Source organism: Mya arenaria, chromosome 2 (assembly GCF_026914265.1).
Source record: "Mya arenaria isolate MELC-2E11 chromosome 2, ASM2691426v1".
Taxonomy (NCBI): domain Eukaryota; kingdom Metazoa; phylum Mollusca; class Bivalvia; order Myida; family Myidae; genus Mya; species Mya arenaria.
This window is the reverse complement of record NC_069123.1, coordinates 28,514,346-28,539,514: the sequence shown is the minus strand read 5'-3', so window position 1 is coordinate 28,539,514 and position 25,169 is coordinate 28,514,346. Positions and strand designations below refer to the sequence as shown.

Here is a 25,169-nt window from a genome sequence, read left to right as displayed (position 1 = left end):
TAGACGATTGATAGTGTTATGAACATAAAATTGTATAGCATTGATTAATTCAGCAGAGAAAGGTTTCCTGTCCTTAATTCAAATTTTAATATGGATATTGTACATACAACAAGCTGTATTTTTGAATTGGAAGTAAAAGCAGTGGATGCGGCACCAGGCATACTGTTTTTATGTTCTTTTATACAAAGAATTAATGAGTTACATTGTTAACAACTACTACAAGTTATAAACTTAATACAATCTCTTATCTATTTATGCAAAGGGACGACTTGTAGTTCATTCGCGTGAAATCGTGAACCGGTTTTTGGTCTTTTGTTTATTTTATATAAAAACAGTATGTGTCATACATAGATTGACACATATACATAGCATGGCATAGAGATGTTTATTACTTCCAGTGATAAATTGTTATTTTATAAATACTCATTACCATCACAAGTTAAATGTTAAATGCAATCCAGTTATAATTAAGGCTTCCGGGCTTTTCTCTTTAAATTTTTGTTGTGTTCAGAAATTGTATATTAATTTAGTTAAATGCCCATTACATTCTTTTGAAAATAGACATAATAAAACGTTGCAAACTTTCATCTGAAATAAACAAAACACTTAACTTTGGTTAAAAATAACTAATTTAGTTGAAATAAATTTCTTTTCCAACATTTTATCTCGAAAATGTCAAGACAAATGAAGCGTATTTTCTGAATATTTCGTTAATCAATCATCATTAATGCGTTTCGAAATTTAATTTAACATCAGTAGCAGACAGCATGGCTGTATTACTTCTTCTAATGATAAATGAATAGAAATGACATGTCAGATACGGAGACAAAATGCATCTAGTTTTGTGCCCTCGGTGATACTCTTGCTATGTGTTCATTTCAATCAAAGTTGTCTCCATCAGTCACGCCTTCGAAAATAGGTTTTGCTTCCTCCAAACTACAATAATGAAAATATCATCTCATCTGTAATTAACATTCGGTTTATAACTAAATTCATATATAATTATATAATATTATTAAGACCTAGTCAGAATGCTTATGCTGAATAATAACTGTCGAATGTCGTTAGGCGTATACAAACACATAAACACATAATAAAAGAAATAAGAGGATGACTGAAAAAACGTGAATTATAAAACGTCATAATTGGTATTTGATTTGACGTTAAGACCGAAATAACGAGATCCAATTCTAAAGTGACGATCAATTTGTTTTATTTTTATTTCATATGCATATGCAGTATATGTAAAACTGCAATGATAAACATTCCAATATGAAAGAAATCATATGTAATACAGATGAAACATTTGGCAATGCAATTCTATAATAACGCAGCGATATGTCAATAAAAAACAACAACAGTTGATCACCGAAGCCATATCAGATTTTCATACTGTTCAGTTTTATGTATTTCAAATAATTATACAAACGAAGTCTTTAAATACAATAACATACTTTCACTTTTTCTCATTTAACGAAAGACGCAAATGTGGCAATTTGGTAATTGTCTGCACGAAATAAGAAAAAAATCTAAATTTAAAGTGTTATTAATACATTCCAGTAATACTCATCCACGGATATCCGGCTTCTTGGGCCTAAAGTGCACATATCTCGTGAGCATAGATGTTATTGAAGGCATCTGTTTTTGACTTTCTGTAAATTCCTCATCCGAGCAGGATTCGAACTCATAGGCCACCATGCGGTTGACCTGGGTGAGCATTTGCACCAGTTCCATTTTGTTGGCATAGTTTTCCAACACTATACATAGTGCTTGTATATACCATGATCCCTCTTGGTGATTTCGCCACGAATAATAACCTGAAATACAGAAATACTATATGATATAAATACTTGTTACCTAGAGTTACTTGACAAAAGTCAGTGACCATCAATAGAGATAACTCCTCCAGTCAGAAAAAAACCTTAAGATTCGCTGCTGTTTGTGAATATGGCATGCCGTTTTATAACCTTAAAACAAAGCCTCACTGCTGTTTGCGAATATGACATGCGGTTGACCTTTAGAAGAACCGTCCCTTTTGTTAAGACTTGATTTTGTAAAACCTCTTCATCCTCTGATTGGAATAAAGCTTTTACAAATAATGAATTAAATTTTAATGTCACATATGAAGTTGTAATACATTTGTTTATACACTCGTTTTGTTTGTTGTTGTTTTTCTCTTTTTATTACTATACATGTACACATCGACGAAAAAAATGTAAACTGTCTGGTCCGACTGTAAATAGTACACTGGGTTTGCGGCCATAGAAGGTCGTTGAATGTACAAGTAGTGATTGCACAATGATAGACTTAATTCGAATGTCGTCGAAGAACGCCAAATATTGGCGATAATCGATCATGAATATCCATTTTTATCAAACTTCATTTTTACTTAGAAACCATAAAATACATGTGTTTGATATTATTTGTAAAGTTATTACATCACATATCTATTTTGGAACTAAGAATGAACAACTATTCATGTTTTAATTTCTTCTCCTGGCATATATGTTTTTACACCAATATTTAGTAATAAAATACGCTCAGATAATTTCCGGTGCAATGGTCGATAACGATTATTTATTTTGATTACATTATCGATAATGAACTGGAAGAACGAGTAATTCATAAAAAAATATATATTTATGAATAGTTATATACTTTGTCACTAGCGTATATCCTGTATGTATGGAGAACAATCAGTGATTTAAAGCCATGCATGACCTCATACATTAAATGGAAATATTTCTTGTTAATATACTGTGTCCTATGACACTTCATATCACACAGCCTTGTCCTTGCATGAAAAGAAATCAATGATATATCGTCGCCCCGCTAGAGATTATGGTATAATTAACATAGACATGAAAGGATTAATTGCTTGAAAATGCGTCAGAATCTGTTAATATGCGTATTAAATTGCCTTTTGACATTTGAAAAAGGGTGTTAAGCAAAGTAAGTATGCATTTAAATGTCTTTGAAGCAAATGCCTTGTCATACGAATGATTCGTTAATAACACACTTTCGCTTCAACAAAAAACATATAATAGACCAATATCGCATTGAAACCGAGGATGTTTTCAAGCTAAAAAGGTTTTAAAGAAGATAAAGAAATTTTTGGCTTAGAAACAAGTCGATCTGAAGATTGCAAACGATCCTTGCCAATTTATTAAACACAGAACATACCGACTGCCTGTCGTACTTTAACCATATTAGCATGCGTATTATATCACAACCTGCATACATCACAATCTTTCTTGACAATGAAATTGCCAGGAACCATGCAACCACTTTCTATATTAAAGATTTAATGTGAATTGTCATGAAATGGTAAAGGTTTCGAGAACTTTATTTAATCTTTGTTGCGTCGTCCGTGTCTCTTTTATACAAGAAAAATGTAATGAAACATTACAAATATTGCTTTTACTCGATGTTTTTATTGAGACCTGCGGCAGACCCTTTCATCTGTTTAAGCTAGTTTGGAAGGGACTCAAGTGCCTTTTTGCGATTAATATTTTACGTGCATTTTTATAACATGAATTACCATTATTAAATGCATTATTTTCATTCAACCATTTGAAAATGTATATAGGTTGATGGGAAGGGGACTCAATTGCCTTTTTAGGCATGATGACCGGCCAATACGTATTCAAGTGGACTCTAACCCATTGGTCAAGATTCAACCAGGCAAACACCATAACCTGGTCTCTCAAAATGGACACAAGAACTTTTCTCAAGCATGGTTCATATACTCGTATTGATGCATTGACCATTTGGAGAATATAAATAAGTATAAATAAAAGTATACAATGCTGCAATCAATTATATAGATCATTATGAACTGTTATGGCACTAGTTAAGTTATCCAAAATGTATTTGAGCTTGTTTGCACATAAGGGTAAAATAAATGTCGACAGTTATTATTGGATAAATATTAATCATTCAATAAACGTTTTGCCACACTCTTACCAAAAAAAGAATATTTATTCAATGGGATACTGTCGGAGATCAGACACGTACGTGCTTTATATTCATTAACTACAATTTCCTCGGTATCCGAAATACACCGCACAAATGCCTCCAAACTCGAATTAAGTTCTAATATACGCCGAACAAAGGCATCCGAACTCGAATTAAATTATCCGATATACCTTGAACAAATTTCTCCAAACTCGAATTAAATTAAGCGATGTACATCATACAAATAAGTTGAACCTTTATCTTAGAATTGGCCATTTGGATGACTGGTGACACTACATTTTTTCGAAATAATTTGAAATGGTGTTACTTAATGATGACCGCACTGTAAATCGTAAAAAAAAGACAGAAACACGTTATAATGTCATTAAAATATGTGGTTTTGATCCGTATTTCAATTTAAATTTAACGTGAAATGAAATGATGTGCATTATTTTAAGGCTCATTTTAATTTTTCGGGAATAATTGTACGTTTTCCTTTGATACATACCAAAGCCTTCAAAACAACGTATACTTTAAGATACACAAGTACTTAATGGAAAACTCACGCATGAAATGAAAGTAATGAATTTTATATCAATCCGCCTACCAGGCACAGTTGAGTATGAGAAGAGAATATCTGCTTCTACAGGGATGCGTCTGCATCCAGATTCTCGTCTGCTTGGGGATAAGTCCCTGTGGTGCTGCCCACTTTTCTCCGACCGTCTGTCCGTACACGCCTTCAAAGAAATTGTGCTTTTAGTCAGCTAATTATCTATGGAATGATGATATGATGAAAATAGCGTACACGTTCTATTCCACCATATTTAGTATGTCCGATACGTTATCGAATTTTCACCGGTTTATTACAAATTAATATTGTGCTTACACTCCTTACAGTTAATATAACTATATCAAAAAATATCTTAAAAACATTATATAATAAATGTTCTGCTTTCGTAGATGATGATATTTTTTTTAAACAATCAGCCACAAGGAAATTGACATTGACAAGTAATTATAGAATATGTTTCCAATAACAAATGTAAATGTATAAAAATGAGTTTTATGGTAATCACCACAGTCATTTTCTTCAAATTGTTCAATACATAAATGTGTTATTTTCGTGTTCAACGCTATTTAACGCCTCATGTTATAATGTGACTGGATCGGAGTTGCCACCCAAAAGGCGGATGATTCTGATGTAATTGTGCAATGCTTTTATAGCTTTTCAGATCATAAAAACAAGTTGCAACAATATTCATGACTGAGCAAATAAAGTGCGCATGCAATTAATACTAAATGTGTATGTTACTGAGTGAACGAACGGATGAATGAATGGGTGGATGAATGGGTGGATAGATGGATTTGGATGGATGGATGGATGAATGGATGGATGGATAGATGGATGCGTTGGTGGGTTAATGGGTGGGTGGGTGTATGGATTGATGGATGGATGGATGGATGGATGGATGGATGGATGGATGGATGGATGGATGGATGGGTTGGTGGGTTAATGGGTGGGTGGGTGTATGGATGGATGGATGGATGGATGATGGATGGATGGATGGATGGATGGATGGATGGATGGATGGATGGATGGATGGATGGATGGATGGATATATGGGTTGGTGGGTTAATGGATGGATTAATGGATGGTTGGATGGATGAAAAAGTGGTTTGATAGATATGACAAAATTGGGTGGACGGATGGAGGGAAGAACGAACAAAGGAACAAATAGGTCTATGAATTATAAGATGTAAAAGTATCGATAGCCCGATATATTTATTGATTTAATGCGGATGTGAGTGTAAGTGAACATGCGCGCGCAAATACCTTACCAAAAATGATTTAATTTATGTATTGTTATCTTAAATGAATGGAGTGGGTGGGTATGAATAAATGAACAATACAACCGATAAATCTTTGAATACAAGTTATAGCGGTAGACGCATTTGATAACCAATAGTATAGGCCTTAAATACACATAATACCTGAATGAAGAAAAGCTTTGGTTTCCCGACTAGAGTAGGGCACCTGTCCCCTTTGAAAGGCCACGTGAGTGTCTCGAGAGGCACTGGTCGGTCTGTAGCGTATACATAGCCCTCCCGACCGTAACTTAGCACGGCACAGCCGAAGCAATCACAGTCAGAATGGTCAGCAGATGCTACTGGAAACAAACGAAGGATAATCACAGTGAAAATGTTCAGCAAAGACTACTGAGAAAAATCAATCGCAGTTAGAATGGTGAGAAAAAGCTACTAAAACAAGCAATCACAGTCAGAATACTCAGCATAGGCCACTAAAAGAAACCAATCACAGTGTTAATATTTAGCAAAGGCTACCTGGAAAAAGCAATCACAGCTGAGTGGTCAGCAGAGGAACTGGAAGCGAAGCAATCAAAGTAAAATATTCAACAAAGGCTATTGAAAACAAAGCAATCACACTGTAAATGTTCGGCAAAGGTTAACTGAACGAGTTTACTTGAAAGGCAGCAATGATAATACTATGATTACAGTGACAAGCCCAGTAGTAATGTCATTAAAAACCTGTTTGAAGTTTCATGCCTACCGTACACTAAACAGGAAAAAACAACTCACAAACAACACAGACAAGTGTAAATATTGTTAAAAGTCAATTCATATGCATATATATGCAGATAAAGTGCAGAACGAAGCACATATGACATCATGCTAGGTTTAAAAAATATAGGATCTGACACGAGTTGATTTTATTAAACGAGTTTATGAAATTTGTTAGTAAGCGAGCCTCTGGCGAGCTTACTAACAACTTTCATGGACGAATTTAATAAAATTCTTGTATTAAATGACAACGAGTGTCAGATCTTTTTTATCACATGCTTAAAACGGTGTTTTTATTACCAATTTAGTTCCACTTTCTGAACCGATTGTTTGACAGCCAAAGTACTCAGAGTAGAATGTCAACGATGCGCCATATAAATAGTTCCAAATTAAAATGACAAAAGTAACTAGCAGTTATCACGTTTTAATTCTGATAAAGCGCTTAACAAAAATATGTTGTAAAATATCCAACAGCATGAAAAACGAACGATTTTAACCAAAAACCCCCCAATAAGTACATAATTTGATGACGTCACACTCAGAGTACATGCATTTACGCGGCTTATGTGACCTACATCGGTCTGTCAAGTTTTACTGTGTGCACGGATTTAAAAGTTATTCGCTGTCGCTTTCTACGATGATTTTGCAGCGTTTTCTTAGTGTACATCGAGTTTCACAACATGCAGATGATTACGGCGAAGCCTTTCTCTGTACTGCATGGATGTTGATGTTGAAAAAGTTCCACCAAGAAAGATTCCAGAGAACATGATGTTCTAGCCGCCATGTGATGTGTAAGGAGATGTCTGTGCTGCGGAATTCGTATTTGTGTTTTCGGTAACCGACAGCTGATTAAACTGGCAAGCAAATGGCATTGATTGCATATTGCTTGTGTTGGTCAAGATGGAAATGTTTGAAATGTTTTTGTGGTGTTTGTCACTAATGTGGCTGTATTTGTTTTGTTGACTGACTGGATATTTCTGTGACTAATGATCTTCATTATCTGGTTGGCGGAACATTGTTATCAGAAAGTTTTTGTACAAGATGCTTTCTGGCACTATGATTCGTTAGCCATTTGTCTCCCGGAAGTCTTACAGCTTCATTATTGAGGTAAGTATTTGTTGGCAGTTAAACCATTTTGTTTACAAATAATGCGGAGGGATATCTAGGTTGTGTGTGATTAGTCTAGCCAATAGAAATGTCTGATATGTTATCTTACACATGTGTAAGATAAAAATATTCGTAATGGGTTTATTATTATTTATATAATCATTTATTACCAAAGGTGCTCTTCCAATTACAAGTCTTAAGTTCATTCACATTTACATACCTTCATCCATTAATTTCGTCATTCTGGCACATGTGACGTCATTATATCTGCGCACATCAAATCCCGTGTCCTGAAAGCGTTCTTCTAACCGTTCAGCGTCAACGTCAGTTCCTTCACGCTCTTTTTGACCCATACTTTCGTGGAAATGCTTGTTGTTGAATATCAGAAAGATGCCACGCCGTCGGTAGTTGAAATTGTATTCATTGGGCTCAGATGGGGCACCGGGTCGTACATGCTTTTCACGGTCTGCGCTGGAAAAATATATCATTGATAATAACCTTCTTTATACTATATATTCATGTATCATAGAAAAAGCTGTAAAGGCTTACAGCTCTCCGGTCAATTTGAATTCGCTTTAAAGATCTAATGGTATTTGATGGTTTTTCATCTGAAAAACCCTGAAACAAGTTCTGTACGCAACTGCATTTAATTGAACATCGGTTTATATTACAAGTAGATAGTGGGAGAAACTCCTGAATGATGATGATTAATTTCAAAGTTTCTAGTGATTTATGCATTGACATCCCCGATGTTACAGCAAAACATTATTGTTTTTTTTTTAGATTAGTTATTTTCGAGCTGGACTGTTACGTAACTGATACATTGTAGCATACAAAGTCACGCATGATGCTATTTCCCGGGCAGTAACCAGTACTGCTGTACATTTGGAGAGACAATAAATAAGTTGCAATGTTCTAAATAGAATCAACAGCCTCCTTGATTAGATAATGACACTAGACAACTGCATTGTGCCTTTTCGATACCATTACAATGATTTAGGTACTTAAGTTAAAACTTTAAATGAAGAAATTCCTAGTTTGAAAAGAATAAAGGTATGTTTTTTTCTAACAAATCTCAGTTTTATACTTCTGATTAGATTTAACAGAAATGTTTTGATCTGAATGCTACTGTTGACAAAGATGCTCATGAACTGTTAAATTGTCCCAAATTTCGGAGAAATTAATGAATTGTCCTCAATTTTAGGATAAAACTTTCATATAATTCTGATCCCATTAGCTAGGCTGCTGAAAGATAACAGAAAAAGAAATGGAATTTGGCGTCGAGCCAATGGTTGAAAACGGTGACATTTTAATGATACCTTAAATCAGTTAAATGTTGCCAATTTACGGTAGAAGATATTTATTTTTCTCAATATGTTTCAAGACCGATCTACATATTTTGCTTCAAGAGTGTAAGAACCCAAAGCAATTACCTAAACGTAATTGGCTTTCTTGTTTAGTTTCTCTTCTGTACCAATACTATCTGGTTTATGTTGTAATGTTTCGATATACTTAGAGATAAATATCTGAGAAGACGGCTGTAAGCAATCTTACAGCTGCGCTAAGAAAAAGACGACCATGAAAATAAGGGATTTATAATTCCTCTTTGTGAAAATTCTTTTTGTATAATGAAGTTGACATGGTCTTATTAACTTAGGCTTGCTATTTTACTTATGTATAATGTCTTCATATTTTATGCATTGTATGCTTTTCCGTTTCTCTGTCAATATATATCTATTTAAGACGCATTCAACTGGTCAGGACTATAGAAAAGTAAAAAAAATACGTGTATTGTACACAAACTCTGTGTATGGATCATAATCTAATTGCCTTATTGTCCTGTTGTGCAGTTTTGGAGTGTTTTTATCTTGATAGAAATGGACCCTAAATGGCCCTGAGCCAATAATCAAATATACAGGAAATTGGCCCCTACTGTGACATCAGTGCAATAAGCAGAAGATGCACAGCAGGTGATTGTCATGCCAAACATTCCTTAAACTAGGCATTTAACGAGGTCCATCCCGAAGCGTGACGGAGATGACCTAGTTGGTACAAATTGACTAACCAAGGTCCAAAATATCAGATGTTGGAGATTTGCTAATATTATGTGACAACGCGACAGAGTCTGTTTCAGTTTCATTTGATCATAGAATTACCACACGCAGTATGTAATATATCACATGTAACATTCAATACGAGAAACAACACATATACAAACGCCTGTTAATTGTTGTTACTTTGCGTCATTAACAAACTTGATCAAATAGATACAACTTAATTGCTTCTTCAGCAAAAGCTTCCCTAAAAGGTTACATTTATTCTAAAGAAGATTTTAAGCCTCAGATTCTGATTCATTTTGATCTTAAGAACTAGCAGTTTTTATATCAAACAGTAAAATCAGTAAAATAGTTTAATAATAAATAAGCTAAGGTAATATGGACTCATTCTAGTCAACTACTTTAAAACAATAGTGACACAATGAATGCCTTTTCATTGTTATCGATAATAAACATGTTCATGAAAAAAGTATGACTAAAATTGTGTCACTCGAAACGTTCCCGATTGAATAGAATATTCCATCATTGTTGTGGGCAGATATTTCTCCTTAAGTTAAGAGACATAATGTCCTGATCAATTCTAAAACAATTTCATCTTGTTAATCTGGGAAAGATACCGGACATAAAGCGATTATGTAGCGGTTATTCAAAGTATTCTAGTCAGCATCGATCTACAAACGGAATAAGTTTTTCTAGTGTAAAGTACTTAGTGTTATACGATTTGCACCTAATTCACTTTGAATAAAAAAGCGACAGAAATCCAAAAACAAATTTGATTTGATTATCTTTTATGAGAATGCATTTTTTCAAACTTGTAGTAACAAGTGCTTGATAATTTCCCAATGTAATCATTAGCCTCCATATAAAGAACTATCACTAAATCAATACGCTCATTTGTCATGTTTTGTTACAAACCTCAATTAGGGTTCTTTATGTGGAATCAGAAGATGATTTATTCTAGTGATTTGTCAATGGCGCTTTTACAACTGAGACGACACATTATCTTTGTGAAAGTTGTTACATAACATTTAGTGTGTGTATACCACGTGATAAATTGCGTCATAAATGTTTAGTCGGAAGGCAATATTTTGCTTCGAATGAAGCCTAAAACAAAGATAACTTTACTATTTTTTCACGTTTTTACATGAAACAAAGCGCAGTCTACGATGCTTACAGAGCCCCGCCTTTGGCCTTTTACCAGAGTTTGATTGAGAGTTTAACAACAAACCATTCACAAAACTGCCGCAATGATTGGGACTGTCTAAACATTAATTGGAAACAGTGTTTAAAGAAACTAATCGCCTTATTAAACTCCGGCAATAAAACAAAGACGGGGCTCTTTAAGCGGCTAAGAATGCCATTTGTTTCATTTAAAATGGTGAAAGAACAGAATAGTTAACTTTGTTTAAAATCATCATTCGAAGCAAAATATTGCCTTCCAAGGTAGCGTTTATGACGTAATTTTTCAAGTGGTATTCACAAACACTGACATTTAGAGTTAGCCAAACAATAGCAATACAATCACACGCCAAACTCGTAGATCAATTGAAGAATTAGATGTTGTCAGGCTAATTTCGCCGTTATTCATGGAACAATCGGTGTTAATTACCCGCTATTGTCTAGTTCATTACTGCAGGCGTCCAATTGACCTGGCTGGATTTGGTTGCTTTTACCATGCGTCGCTTTATTCTATTTATTGGTAAATATTAATTGGAGCTTAGTTATAGATGCTGCATCAACTACCGTGTTATTGAAATAATTTATTTTCAATCACAGACAATGTGGATGAAGTAGATGTTATGTATCATGTTACCAATGACAACGTTTAATAACGTACCTATACCTGAATTACCCTATTGATAGGGGGGTGAACGCTTATTGATACTTGCACTCGGACCTTGCCCATTCGGCGAGTGCTCTGATAAGATTGTTAGTCATGTTAGGTTTTTGGAGCATAGTGCTAAAACAGAATATAACCCTTGTTAGAGCTACTCTGGTTCTTTAACGTGAACCAGTGTATAGCGCTGTCACACCAGACCCCGATTTCACGTCACTCTCGGAGGACAATTAGTATATTTTTGTGTGGTGCGTCGAGGAAGCAAACTCGCGACTCCTGGATTGACAGTCTAGTGTGTTACCACTAGATCACGGATCCGCCACAATAGCGTTACTATATAACAACACCCGACTTATATCATCGCATACTTGTATTTCCTTCGATGTGGGAACAACGTTAAGACTTAAACTAAAAAAACACTCTATTAATGGTGCAAAATTTGTTTCATGCCCTTGTAATGTTTTCTTATCTTTCAAAAACAATCAAGAACTATTAAAACAATAATATTGATTGTGGGAAATGTTATTTGGGAATAAGAGTAAATCTTTAAAAGAAAAGTCATAACTGTCAATTTAAGTTTAGAGGTTATTTAGTCTTTTTTTGATAAAATTGGGTATTAAACATTTGTTGCTCAGCTCAAATCCAAAAAAAGGATTAAAAAGAGGTACCGTTGTATAATGGTTCTTATGAAGGATGCCGAGTTTAATTTAAAAGAAATGAGCACAAAACACAGAATTTCTACCTTATGAGACTAAAGTACACCATAGAAAATCTTTGAGCATTCACCAACCATTTAGTATTTTCCCGTTATCTGCTATTTAAAACAAAGCTGCAATCTTGTTACCTGTAATTAATATATCCATAAATGTATTATTTAGTAAGTAGTTAAGTCAAAATTGAAGTTTGTTATCAATTTGTTTGTATTGATTTTGATTAAGAGTCATTTTAATTTTTGTGTCAGAATTAGCCGATTTTGGCATCAATGCATTCATTTGAGTTATTTAAGATACTTCACAATAGAACGGCTATCAATTGCTTGAAAATCTCATTTTTCTTCCGTTCTCTGTAACTTGGCCCATAAACACTTACGTCTTGACTCGGAGTTTGAGACTCAGGCTCAGAAAACTAAAAAGCCTATAACATAGTATCATTTATTCTAATTTAATTTTCTTGTTGCCATTGGAAATAATCTCCGGCCCTCCTTGGCGTAAACGACATTGCCATTAAGACTCGTGTTAGTAAAATGTTATAACATTCTATTAAATGAATAAAAACATTAGTATATGAACGTAAATATAGAAACTGCGATCTGATCTTTTGTCTGGTTTAATCGCTATATCAACTTCTGTAAGTTCACTGAAAGTTCATTGTTCTTGTATATTTAATAAGATTGGGTCGAAATAACAGCTTGAACATGAATATGATGTTCGATAGGATTAGACTTTTCACAAAATATAATATCAAAACACCTTTTTTGGTCACGTTTCACAGCATATATAGGAAATCATGACACTGGTGAAGAACTGAACAGCCAATATAACATAGCTTTTTATAATTGTATTTAAAATCTAAATATATAATATATTTCGAAGCTATAATTAGTTTGCATACGTCCCTTCAAAAAGATTAATTAATAAATAATAGCGTTTGTCAAAAGCGGTATCCGACTTCGACATGCAACATAAGCTCTGATCTATTTCTTTAGGCATGTTTCTTTCAAAGGCACTATTGTTAATGACATTCTCAACCTAACTAGCGTTGCGATATTTATCAAAAAGGGAGATTACAAAATGAAGACATTTAAGTATAAAGCATTACAACTTATATACAATTATTACTTAACGACAAAACCGGCATCACCTAAAATACATAAATCCAGGCGTAGCAACATAGCCAATGTTTTTTTTCTCCCACTTTTAAGGAAATGGTGGTAGGGCCCATTAACATGGGAAAAATAGCGTCGTTTAGGCCAAAAGGGGAATAAAACTAACATGATTCATATAATGCTCAACTTGTTTTCAAAACCGTTTTTTCGACAAACCTTTGGTAGTATTCATGAATGGCATTATTTTTGCTACAATTGCTAAATGTTTAGAGGCCAATACTCCTTTTTGTAACTTTTTTAAGGGGATTTTTTTACCAAGGCAGGGATAAACATACGTTTCAGGAGGGGAAAAGGGTCTAATTCCCCCAAAAGGACTGAAAAACACTGCAAAGCCCTTAGATTGATATAAAAAAAAATGCTTGAGCTCAGTTTCGGCTTACTGAATATGTTGATTTGGTTCCCTACTTGCAGTGTAAGCGCTGCGGGGGAACAGGGATACAAAACATACACTCAGTAAACTTGAGCGGTTGTTCGCTTCAACTGGGACGAAAATCACTCAGGCTAAAAAATAAGGAAATTTTAAATGTTTCAAAATCTATATAATATATCATTTTTAGACAAAATTTGTGTGCATTTACGTATGACAGTATATAGAAATAATATCTGCACGTGAAAAAATATCTGTTTTTCTGAGTCTGAGTCATAAATTCAGACTGAAGACCGCTCCTGAAATCAATTTATCGCATACAGTCAATCACGACACATTTTCTAAGGACAGCAATTTCAAGATCAGAAATGATATTGTTCCTATTCTATTATACTTAAGGACTGGAAAGGATAATGCAACGAAAGGTATAAGGATAGGCACAAAATCGCTTCATTTAAAACTTCCCAGAGTACGAAGTTCGTCACTGACAGAATCGTTAACACGCAATCAGACTTATACAACATAATTGCAGAGGCATTAAATAATAAGATATAAACGAAGAGAAATGTGTGTTGTTGTTTTTTTTTAAATTCATTGATGACAAGAAACCCATTTAAGAGAGAAATGTCAACCAATGAATATATGTGTTGTTGTTTATGAAATTATTTGAAACGTTCTTTTGAACCACGCGTTATCAATATATATTTTACAAAAATGTTAAGATACATAGATCCATATTGTATACGTTCAAATTCACATCGACCAAGACAATAAAATAAAAATATACTTAGGTACCACCCTTATTTAAAATCAATACATACTTATGTATAACAAACATATATTTATGATGGTGAATCTTTAACTACTTACTTAATAATACATTTATGGAAAATATTTTATAGTGTTTTGAACAAAATTGAAACCATTTAATTAATAGCTGAAAACGCACAAATAAAAAATGACGGTTGAGTGCTATAAGATTTACAGCGATAAACTTTCTCTCATAAGGTAAAAATACCCTGTTTTCTGCATCTTTTCTTCAAATTATACACGATATTCTTCATAAGAACCATTGTTCTCAAAATTAAGTCAACCTTTTCGGTAAACTAAAAAAAATTGTTTTAATTGTGGGACATCTTATTTGGGAGTAAGAGTGCATCATTATTTGCATTGTCACTAAGAACATTCAAGCAAAAGAAGAGTGTTTTCAGTATAGTAAGTTCTGCATTTAAACCCGAGTAAGCTTTTTATCTTTACCTGACTTTTCTCAAAAGATAGGGTAAAGTTGAGTCATTAGAGATCGAACTCAGTCGCGGCGAAGCAGACGACATCTTGAGACTTTGACTAGAACCGTGAAAACTTGTTCCATCAGTCCTCAGTGACGCTTGGGAACCGTCCCAGTTTGATTTTAATTCCGCACTTGAATGATTTTCCTTTGCCATAAGTACATGTAACATTGCTATAAAGTGAGTGTATATTCTTTGTATCCAACTGTACGGAATTTACCATTATTTTACATTATCTCTGAATTCTTAGTCGTGATTTTTATCATCCAATATAAATTTACTGCTTGAACTCCAGGTTTGTTTTATTACAGTCTGGTCGCTCAAATGAAAAGAAGCCAATTCTTAGACGTGATTTATTTTATCCAATATAAAGTCACTATTTAAACTTTAATTCTGTATATTACAGTATGGTCGCTCTAAAGTAAAGGAGCCAATTCTTAGTCGTGATTTATTTTATCCAATATCAAGTCACTGCTTAAACTCCAGGTCTGTTAATTACAGTATGGTCGCTCTAATGTAAAGAAGCCGATACAATAGAATCCAGTACAATGCGAAAGAGACGTCCAAGAGAAATGGTTAACAAACGTCCTATTTCATCCATCAATACAAGCTAACTAAAGTCGATAACACTGTTAAAGACATGGAGAGACACGCAGCCTCATATCATGACGAATTCTGGCTGCTTTATGCCATTTTGATTGATTAACATTGGTCATTTGACTTACATATCGCGAATGTCAAATTGATGAAATTTTATTTCTGGTATAAATTTTAAAATTAGTCAGAAACTCAGATCCGATAAATCACAAACAGACATTAAATTCAAAAGATATGTGTCGCATTGTTAAATTTGAATGTTTTTTTCTCTGAGATACTATCTATGGCTGATTGTTTGCAAATGAAACTTAAAGGTTAAAGCATGGAATGAGTGTTGCTTTTGCTCCGCCCAAAACTATCAAATGCATTTCGAATTAAATGCAACGTCTAGGCCGGTTAGACGAAATTGCCCGTCAAAGAAACAATAAATGTCGCCGTCAGGGTCATGGCGTATCTTTTAATGTATCACGTGGAACCTACTTCTGAAGAGGCAAGCCCATTACCCAGCAACGAATCAGTATGGATAGCCACTAGCCACTTCGACCGGCCAGTTAAATAGTAGCTTTATGATACGCTCGCAATAACCACGCGAAACTCTTTGAAGAGATAAAACTGACAGCCGGAAGACGCCATTGAGTCGGTACAAATTTACCGTGTCTTTAAAATGGCATTTCGATTGTGCTTTATTTATCTGATTGACGGGCGCATTTAGCAAAGTTGATTTACAAACAGTAGTTATAATGAAATATTGAGTAGGCAAAAGAACATCTTTTCCACACGGACATCGTAGGGGAAATGATTTATTTATATAAAACAAGTTAATTGTAAACAAATTTGGTAAATGAAGAATATGTCCTCTCGCAGGCATGTCTCTTTAATTGGTACAATTGCCATTGGTGCTAATGTAATTGAGATGGCACATTTCCTTCGATATATAGTTATATAACCTTCAGCTGATCGCCTCATGGGAAACTTGGACGTCGTTTAATTGGAAAAGCAAATATGGTCAGGCCGATATTGCCTGTATTCGAGGAACAATTGGTGTAATTTACATCCTATTGTTGACTTCATTACCGCGGGCGTAGAAATGGCATCAAATCTAATTGTCCAGCTGTGTATATTCCGGTCAATTCCCATCGCCGTTTTCATTGCTTTATTTATTAACAGACAAACATGAATTGAAGCTTAGCATTGGTTGATGCCTTGGCATTTGAACACATTATTTTGTTTTCTTTCTGTTTGCAAGACAAGGGGCTATACGCCAGATGGACCCAAAATTGGCAAATTCAGTATTTCCACAAAAAAGCCTAGAATTGTTAATACGAGCTAGATTGAGGCCGATGATACACTAGTTTACATGCTTTAAATACTATTTTCTGCTGTCTCAGCTGAGTTTACCCGTTAAAACAGCACAATGGTTTCCCATTTTAAAATGAGTATTCTTAGCATGTGCAAGTCACGTGATTTGTACAGATAGATATACCGAGGCAGTTTTGAAATTAATTGGGATTTTTGTTGTAGACAAATAAGTAAAGTAAATTTCTTATTATAAAAAAATATGCAAAAACTGCTTAAGCTGCATGTGTCGTAAGCGGAAGTGATACATCAGTAAGTAAGATTAAATGCGTCCTACACGACGGCATAAATTGTATATAAATTGTATATATGTTTTTGACAATTTTCTTTTATTCTTGCACTGGTATAATCTGGTGTCTAGTCCCTTGAATATCAAGAAATTGTATAATCAAAACAGAATTATCGCTCCAATAGTCTTATTATATTTTTGGTTACTCAAAGTATCACGTCCGAACGCTAGTCAAATTTGTTGTATTCTGCAATTTTTGAGATACTTTTAGAACTATTAAAATAGGCCAGTCAGAAAAAAACCCGTATACTTAGAAACATAATCTTGTCCAAAGGCATCGACTTTAGGAAAACAATGTTGCTTTTGTCTTTTACTTAAGCATTTATAAAGTATATTCGATTATATCCTACATTCTAGAATTCGTTTTGCATTTTACAGATACGCGCAGCTGCCTTAAAGCTGCACTTTCACAGATTAACCATTCTGATTTTTGATTTTATGTTTTTGTCTAGGAATGAACCAATTTTGCGTAAATATCTGGAAACCGGTGATATATCACTGCTGACAAAAGATCAGATCGCAGATTTTCATATTTCTGTTCTAAAGTTATTGTTTTATGGCTAAAAGCGTTACTAACGCTTTAAAAAAGTATATGAAACACCATTTTTTGAACATAAAAATGAAAACCTGTGATATCATTTTTGTCACTTGTCTTAAATCACTAGTTTCCATGCATTTTCAAAACAATTTGCTCGTTCCACGGCAAACAAAATAAAAATAAATTAAAAACAAAGTTTTCAAATCGGTACATCTTTGAACGTGCTAATTTTAACCGTTCTGATTTACCGAAAGTTTGAGCAATAATAATTTACAATATTTCTCGTTTTTAACAGTGTGTGAATCAATCAATATTTGTATTTTCTATATTGTATTGACATATTGGATAATTATATAGTCTACAATTACGCCTTTAAAAATGCATGAGTAGCGTAATAAAACAATAAACGTCCGGCTGATAGGGATCGAATGACAAAAGAAATGGAGGGAAATAAAGACGCTTTGTCGTCTGTAAATTCACTAGAAATAATACCGGCTGTTGAACATGAAGCTATCTATGATGTGTAAAATTACTTTCTGGAAATATCTGAAACACGAAGAATTTAACATGTCATATAAAATATCCACAAAGACATTTACAATTTAAATATTTATTAAAATGGACGAAAACTCGTTATATTGATAGCAAATCGAAACCAATCAGATACAACAATTGAACCAGGGGGAAATGATTGATACCTAAAGAGAAGAATATTGAATATCGATATTATTTCATTTCATCAGCTATGTTTATGCATTTCATTAAGGGCATGCCAGGTTGTTTCCCCTTTAATTGTATTCACCACTGCCACAAACGCTGTTAATACTGCCCTGAATGCAATGACATCACCAATACGTCATAGCTTATATCTTATCAAAGGTTGGTAGTTCGTCACCTGAAAATCGCACTGTGAATTTAAAAACAGTAACTTTTCTTGTAAGAAGTGTGTTAAATTTAACATTTCGGAGAAAATTTCGAGAGAAAGTCGGCCAATATGAATGTTTGAGTGAAAGGGACTAGACACCAGATGATACATCTGTAAGAAAAGGAGTCAAAAACATACGTAAAATTAAAATCGTTGTGTAAAACGCAATTAACCTTAACTTACTGAAGTATCACATCGCTTACAACGCATGTATCTTTAGCAGTTTTTGCGTATTTTGTCAAGTCGAAAGTATGTTTAAAAACAGCGTCGGTATTTTTATAAACACTAATCACGTTACTTTCACATGCTAAATAGACACATTTCGTGGCTTCCCAAAAGAATTAACCGTGCTAGAATGCGGGAGACTGGTGTGAAACAACGTAGACACGGAGACCGACAAATTACCATTAGTGATCAAATTGAGCGATGGAAACTTTTGAAAGAGCTACATACTGCTGAAAATGACAGCGAGTTGGCTAAAACGCTCATAAACGGGTTAGTGTGTGAAACGTTAGCCTGAATTTAAACCATTCGGCGCTATTTTTAAACGGGGAACCCATTTCGCGTTATCTTTAAATAGGGAAACTCAGCTGAAACGTTTGGGGCGACATGATTGATACATTAATTTTATTCTTTAAATCATTTCAAATGATGTATTCTCGACCACATACTAGCTCACATTTACAATTCTAGGCTGGTTTGGATTTAAAACTTATTTGCCGATTTTGGGACCGTCTGGTTTTTTAGCCCTTTTAATATTTCAAGTGGATATATTTCACCCCCTAACCTTTATCTATTCGCTTAAACGCAGCTTAGTTGTTGCATCATAATATTATAAATGGTTATCATAATCCACATTCGTTAAAAAAAAAAGTCTTAAATTTTAGTCAAATGTATCAAATTCTCGACCGCCTTTTCACCTCACCGAAAAGAAACATGCTAAATGGAACTGATAGTTGTTTCTCTTACAAATAATTATTTACAAATAAGGACCATGGTAAATTGTATGATCTGGATGCATAAACATGGTTTCCAACTGACCTTTGTTCTAAATCAATGGTTTTGAAAAGTACGAATCATTTTGTGTAATTGAACGCTCTTTTTGTGAAAAAATCCAATCAATGCATTCAATTTCATTACGTCGTTTAAAAAATGATTCCAGCTCGTGTTCTCTATTTGTATCCACTCATAGTACGCCTTTGGACAAACGGTTCTGCTCTTCAGATCCATTGACTGATGCTTCGACGCAAACATAAATGTACAATAAACGGTGATGACAGTTTTCAGAGCTATTCACGGAGGAATACACATTGCCGATACTGAGCATAAACTTATAGCATTCGCTAGATTTATATCTGCAACAGATCTATTTATTAGGGAAATGAAGCAATATCATGAATGTTTAGCGGTATTGGTGGTAAAATGGTTGGTGTTATTGTTTATGTGGGTAGTCTTGTGGTTGTTTTTGTTGTTGTTTTTATTGATTTTGGTAGTGGTTGACGTGGTGGTGTTGTAGGGTTTGTTTAGATAGTTTTTTTGTAATTGTTGTGATTGTGGTGGGTGTGGTGGTGTTGGTTGTGGAAGATGTGGTAATGGAGGTTTTTTTGTTGTTGTTGATGGTGTTGGTTGTGGTTGTGATGGTGGCAGTGAAAGTGTTAGAAGTGGCAGTGGTGATTGATTTGCTTTTGTTATTGTTTTTATGCTGTCGCTGGCGGTGGTCGTAGAAGTGGTTTTGATGCTGGAGATGTTGCTGTTGTTGTATATTTAAGTGGTAAAGTAGTGGTAGTGCAAGATGTGGTTGTGATTGTGGAGTTGTTGTTGGTGACTGTGTTGACAGTGGTTGTGGTAGAAGCGGTAATGGTTGTCATGGAGCTGTTGTTGTGGTTGTAGTTGTAGTTGATGTGGGTAGTTGTGGTGGTGGTGGTGGTGGTGTTGGTGGTGATGGTGGTTATGGTGATGGTATTGTAGTTTTCCCTTTGCTTAAATGAAGTTGATGAATGGAAAAAATGATGATGTCGTGATTCAATCGTTTAAAAACTGATTCGAGACAGTATCCACAACTTTTGTCAACCTAAATATGATACCATCAGCAAAACTTCGTGACAGTGACTGAAAAGCATACCTTTTTATGAAGGAGAAAACCGCTGATAATGAGCATTTGCGATATCACAATGTCGTGATTAATTGCAAAAGGGTGGTTATCTTGTTAATTTATCTGCTATTCCAGAAATAAAGCAACTTAAGGAGTACAATTTAAAAAGAAACAGCGATCTAAACGGGAGAGAATTATACGACTACATTCATATAAAACTGCTTTGAATGCAATAGGAATCATTGGTCGAAATTATATTTTGTTAAATTTGAGATGTAAACACTATTGCATTTGACAAATGAAATGGAAATGCGACATGTGTCGCATCAAACTATGTATTTAAGTGGATACAACTTAAAACATTTCTTCATGAAACTAATACGTCAACATCGCTTTGACAGCTGTGTGAAGTAAGATTAACATACGACTTGGACATTAGACTTTCAAAAATGAAAGTCGTGCTCGTACGACATTGGACGTTGGATATTCAAAAATGAATTTCGTACTGCATGACATTGGACATTCAAAAATTAAAGTCGTGCTGGCACGAATTTGGACGTTGGATATTCAAAAATGAAAGTCGTGGTAGCAGGACATTTGACATTAAAATTAAAGTCGTGTTGGCACGATATTGGGCGTTGGACATTCAAAAATGACAGTCGTGTTGGCAGGACGTTGGACATTCAAAAATGAAAGTCGTGCTGGCAGGACATTGGACATTCAAATATGAAAGTCGTGGTGGCAGGACGTTGGACATTCAAAAATGAAAGTCGTGGTGGCAGGACGTTGGATATTCAAAAATGAAAGTCGTGGTGGCAGGACGTTAGACATTCAAAAATGAAAGTTGTGGTGGCAGCGTGGTGGCACGACATTGGACATTGGACATTTAAAAAAATGAATGTCGTGGTGGCACGACATTGGACATTCAAAAATGAAAGTCGTGCTAGCAGGACATTGGACTTTCAAAAAGTAAAGTCGTGTTGGCACGACATGGGCATTCAAAATTGAATGTCGTGCTAGCAGGACATTGGACTTTCAAAAATTAAAGTCGTGTTGGCACGACATGGGCATTCAAAAATGATTGTCGTGCTGGTAGGACATTGGACTTTCGAAAATTAAAGTCGTGTTGGCACGACATCGGACATTCAAAAATGATTGAATTCTGGCAGGACATTGCACATTGGGCTTTAAAAATTAATGTCGTGCCAGCACGACATTGGACATTGGCCATTCAGAAATGAAAGTCGGGCTGGCAAAACATTGGACATTTGGCATTCAAACATGAATGTCGTGCTGTAAGGACATTGAACATTGGGCTTTTCCAAATACGATGCCGTGCTAGCACGATATTGGACATTGGACATATAAAAATGAAAGTCGTGTTGACAAAACATTGGACATTTGGACATTAAAATATGAATGTCAATGCTGCCTCGACATTGGAGTGCGATAGTTGTCGAGTGAATAAATGACAATTTCGCACCCAAGAGAGAGAGAGAGAGAGACTTAAAATGATACTTTAAGATAGCTATGAGCAGTGCACGCGTCCATGGGCTGACTCATACCGGAACAGTACTCTAGTCGATCTGAACTGTTTTTCATATTTGAATCTGTAACTTTGATTGAGAATGATATATGAAATGTTGCAGATGATAGCGCAAATAAATATATATATATCACATCATATTTAACAATTACAATATTTTTTGTACAACCCTTCTGTGAATTATTGTTTGGTGGAACACATTGTTGCAATAGATGTTTTTTCCTCTTTTACTCGTCAACTGTGTTGTTAGGTATTATTGTTGGTATAAAGCATAGGTCGTATGTCAATTTTGAGACCCTCATAACATGTTTACTTTCTCCGGGGTGTCCTTTTCTTTTAAAACATTCTTTGGAGGGAGTAGTTTAGAATTTACGCTTAAAAAAATGAGTGTTTCGGCATAAATCATCAATTTCCGAACGTTAACAAAAAAAAATGCGACCTCTTACTCTGTCAGCAGTCTAATATCACTAGTTCTCAGACATTAACGCAAAAATTGATTAAATCCAAGGCAATAAATAAAAAATCTCAAAACGTTCGATCTGTGAGAGTGCAGCTTTAAATCATATAGCCGGGAATGGTTACAGAAGCTGCTAAGTTTCTCTGTCAATACATTCCCTTGTACGAGCGAAGTAAATTGAGGAATCAAATAGGATTACGCTGAATTCGTCTGAATTCAAAGAACAAGTGGTGTCAATTACACCCAATTGACATCTTCTCTCCTAATTGCGAAGAAATGGCATGCAATCAAATTTTCCTGACGCAAGTAATTCGGTCAATTCCCATGCCACCATGATTGTTTTTATTTATTCATTGCCAAACACGAGCTGGAATTTAAAGCAGAACTCTCACAGATTGACCGTTTAGACAACATGTTTTTGTCATGGATAAACCAATCTTTTCGTAAATATCTGGAAACCTATGAATATTAAGACTTCTGACAAAAGATTAGATCGCAGTTATTCATAATTACGTTCGAAAATGTATGATTTTAGGCTAAAAGCGTTACTAACTCTTTAAGAAAAATGTGTTTTATAGCATTTTTTCCAACAATACAGATCTGTTCTATTGTTAGTTATCTTATATGACTGATTTGGAGGCATTTATGACAAAACCAACTGATTCTGAGACACAAATTAAAGGAAAAGACAAAATGTCTTTTTTTTTGTGAGAGTGCAGCTTTAACACAGCTTCATGCTTTTCCTTTCCATATGCAATTTAAGTGTATAATCAAAAAAATAAATAAGTAATTGGCCATTGCATGAAGGCATGTCATGCAATACGAATATACCCATGTACAATTTGCATTCTGAATTGAACCAAGCAAAAATGATTGTCTTCAGTTTTTTAGCACTCGTAATATTTACCTGACTTTTCTCAGCAGATAGGGAGACGTTGTGTCATTAGAGATCGGACTCAGACGCGGCGAAGCAGACGACATCTGCAGACTTTGATTAGAACCGTGAAAACTCATTCCATCGGTCCTAAGAGACGCCTGGGAACCGTCCCAATCCGTATTCAACTCCGTGCTTGAGGGATATTCCTTCTCCATATGTACATGCAACATTATAAACAATTGGTTTTACTTTCTATATGCAAATCACATAGCATTGTCATTTAAGGCGCTTGCTTCTAATAATTTTGAACACCTTTATATTTAAGAGATGTGCTGTTTTACTCCAAATTTATTCTTGCTTGAAATCTAAGACACTTCTTTAGTCCCAAGTTATTGTTGAACACGATATGGAAACGGAAATGGAAGGAAACCAATAGTAAAATTAAGCGTCCACTTTATTTCTACACAATGTGGAATAGATGGCCAAGAGAGATTGTTATAACAAACGCCCTTACTCCGGCGATCAATCCTGGCTGACTGAGGCCAATATTGCTGCACAAGGCATGGGGAGATTCAAATGAGTATTGGTCCTCGCGTATTATGGCAGATACTTCCCGTTCACGGAGCTGCGATGTTTTGAATAACGTTCTCTATTAACAACTGTCGCGACTGAGGTCAAAATGTTGAAAGCGAAACTTATTTTAACTAGATAATCTAAAAAAAAGGCGAATAAAAAGATTTCATACAGAGCATGTTACTATTTACAGTTGTTTCTAGAATATTAATTTCAATAAACTATTTCAGCAATTTCTCCTTCCCTTGAATTTCTCTTTCCGTTCTATTACTTCACTCCTGTCCTAATTTAAGGACATTCATATGCACTTACTGAGTCCCGTTTTCTTTTAAGGATCTTAGTCGGAGTCCACAGCAACATAACAAAAACAGCAACAAAGACAACACAAACAAAAACAACAGCAACAACAAGAAGAACAACAACAATTTTTATTACATAGACGATTATAAATCGCAACAGCTCACAGTGACTCACAGTGGTTATTTTCAATAATAATTGCATGATGGTATCAGTAAAACAAAACCCAAAGAAACGTAATGTTGTAAATGTTTATTGATAAGTTGCCTCAAGTTTATGCATACTTTGATAAAATTTACCTTTGCGTTTTATCTTTATTAAGGATTGTTGGGATAAGAGTGAGGTTTCTGCACATAAACTGGTTTAAACCCTCAGAAAATTCTTGATAAACATACCAATTATTTATATGTATATATTGTATTTATGCACTGTGCTGTTTGTAGAGTTTTGTGCTGTTCTATGTTTCTTGTTTGTGATTTTGTGTTCTATGTCTTTGGCGTTTGCCCATTGCCACTAAACCGGGTTTATGTTTAAACTTTTTGCTAC

The 25,169-nt window shown here is 34.6% G+C and overlaps 1 protein-coding gene across 3 annotated transcripts; it reads right to left on the bottom strand.

Annotated features, from left to right (window-relative positions):
* Positions 1-391: 391 nt before the first annotated feature.
* On the bottom strand, positions 392-24,266 carry LOC128223014 (caspase-3-like). 3 transcript variants are annotated; one of them, XM_052932264.1, is made up of 6 exons: positions 23,784-24,266; positions 7,865-8,115; positions 5,950-6,125; positions 4,565-4,694; positions 1,554-1,817; positions 392-936 (listed from the first exon to the last, which is right to left on the bottom strand). In XM_052932264.1, exons 1-5 carry the CDS (start codon positions 23,981-23,983, stop codon positions 1,567-1,569), a joined length of 1,008 nt encoding a protein of 335 aa, XP_052788224.1. In that variant the 5' UTR covers positions 23,984-24,266; the 3' UTR covers positions 392-936; positions 1,554-1,566. The 3 variants fall into 3 exon arrangements, with proteins under 3 accessions (XP_052788224.1, XP_052788206.1, XP_052788214.1); XM_052932246.1 differs by lacking the exon at positions 392-936 and having other exon boundaries at positions 1,197-1,817; XM_052932254.1 differs by lacking the exons at positions 392-936; positions 23,784-24,266 and adding an exon at positions 15,048-15,258 and having other exon boundaries at positions 1,197-1,817.
* Between the last annotated feature and the right edge of the window lie 903 nt (positions 24,267-25,169).

What these genes read in the sequence shown, in the direction of transcription:
- LOC128223014 (XM_052932264.1), bottom strand. Translation starts at nt 23,983, where the DNA reads ATGTTGCATGTACATATGGAGAAGGAATATCCCTCAAGCACGGAGTTG. An exon ending in CAAAGCTTTTCTTCATTCAG is followed by an intron (nt 4,695 to 5,949) that starts GTATTATGTGTA and finishes ATTTCTTTGAAG; the next exon opens with GCGTGTACGGACAGACGGTC. An exon ending in CTCATACTCAACTGTGCCTG is followed by an intron (nt 1,818 to 4,564) that starts GTAGGCGGATTG and finishes TCTGTATTTCAG; the next exon opens with GTTATTATTCGTGGCGAAAT.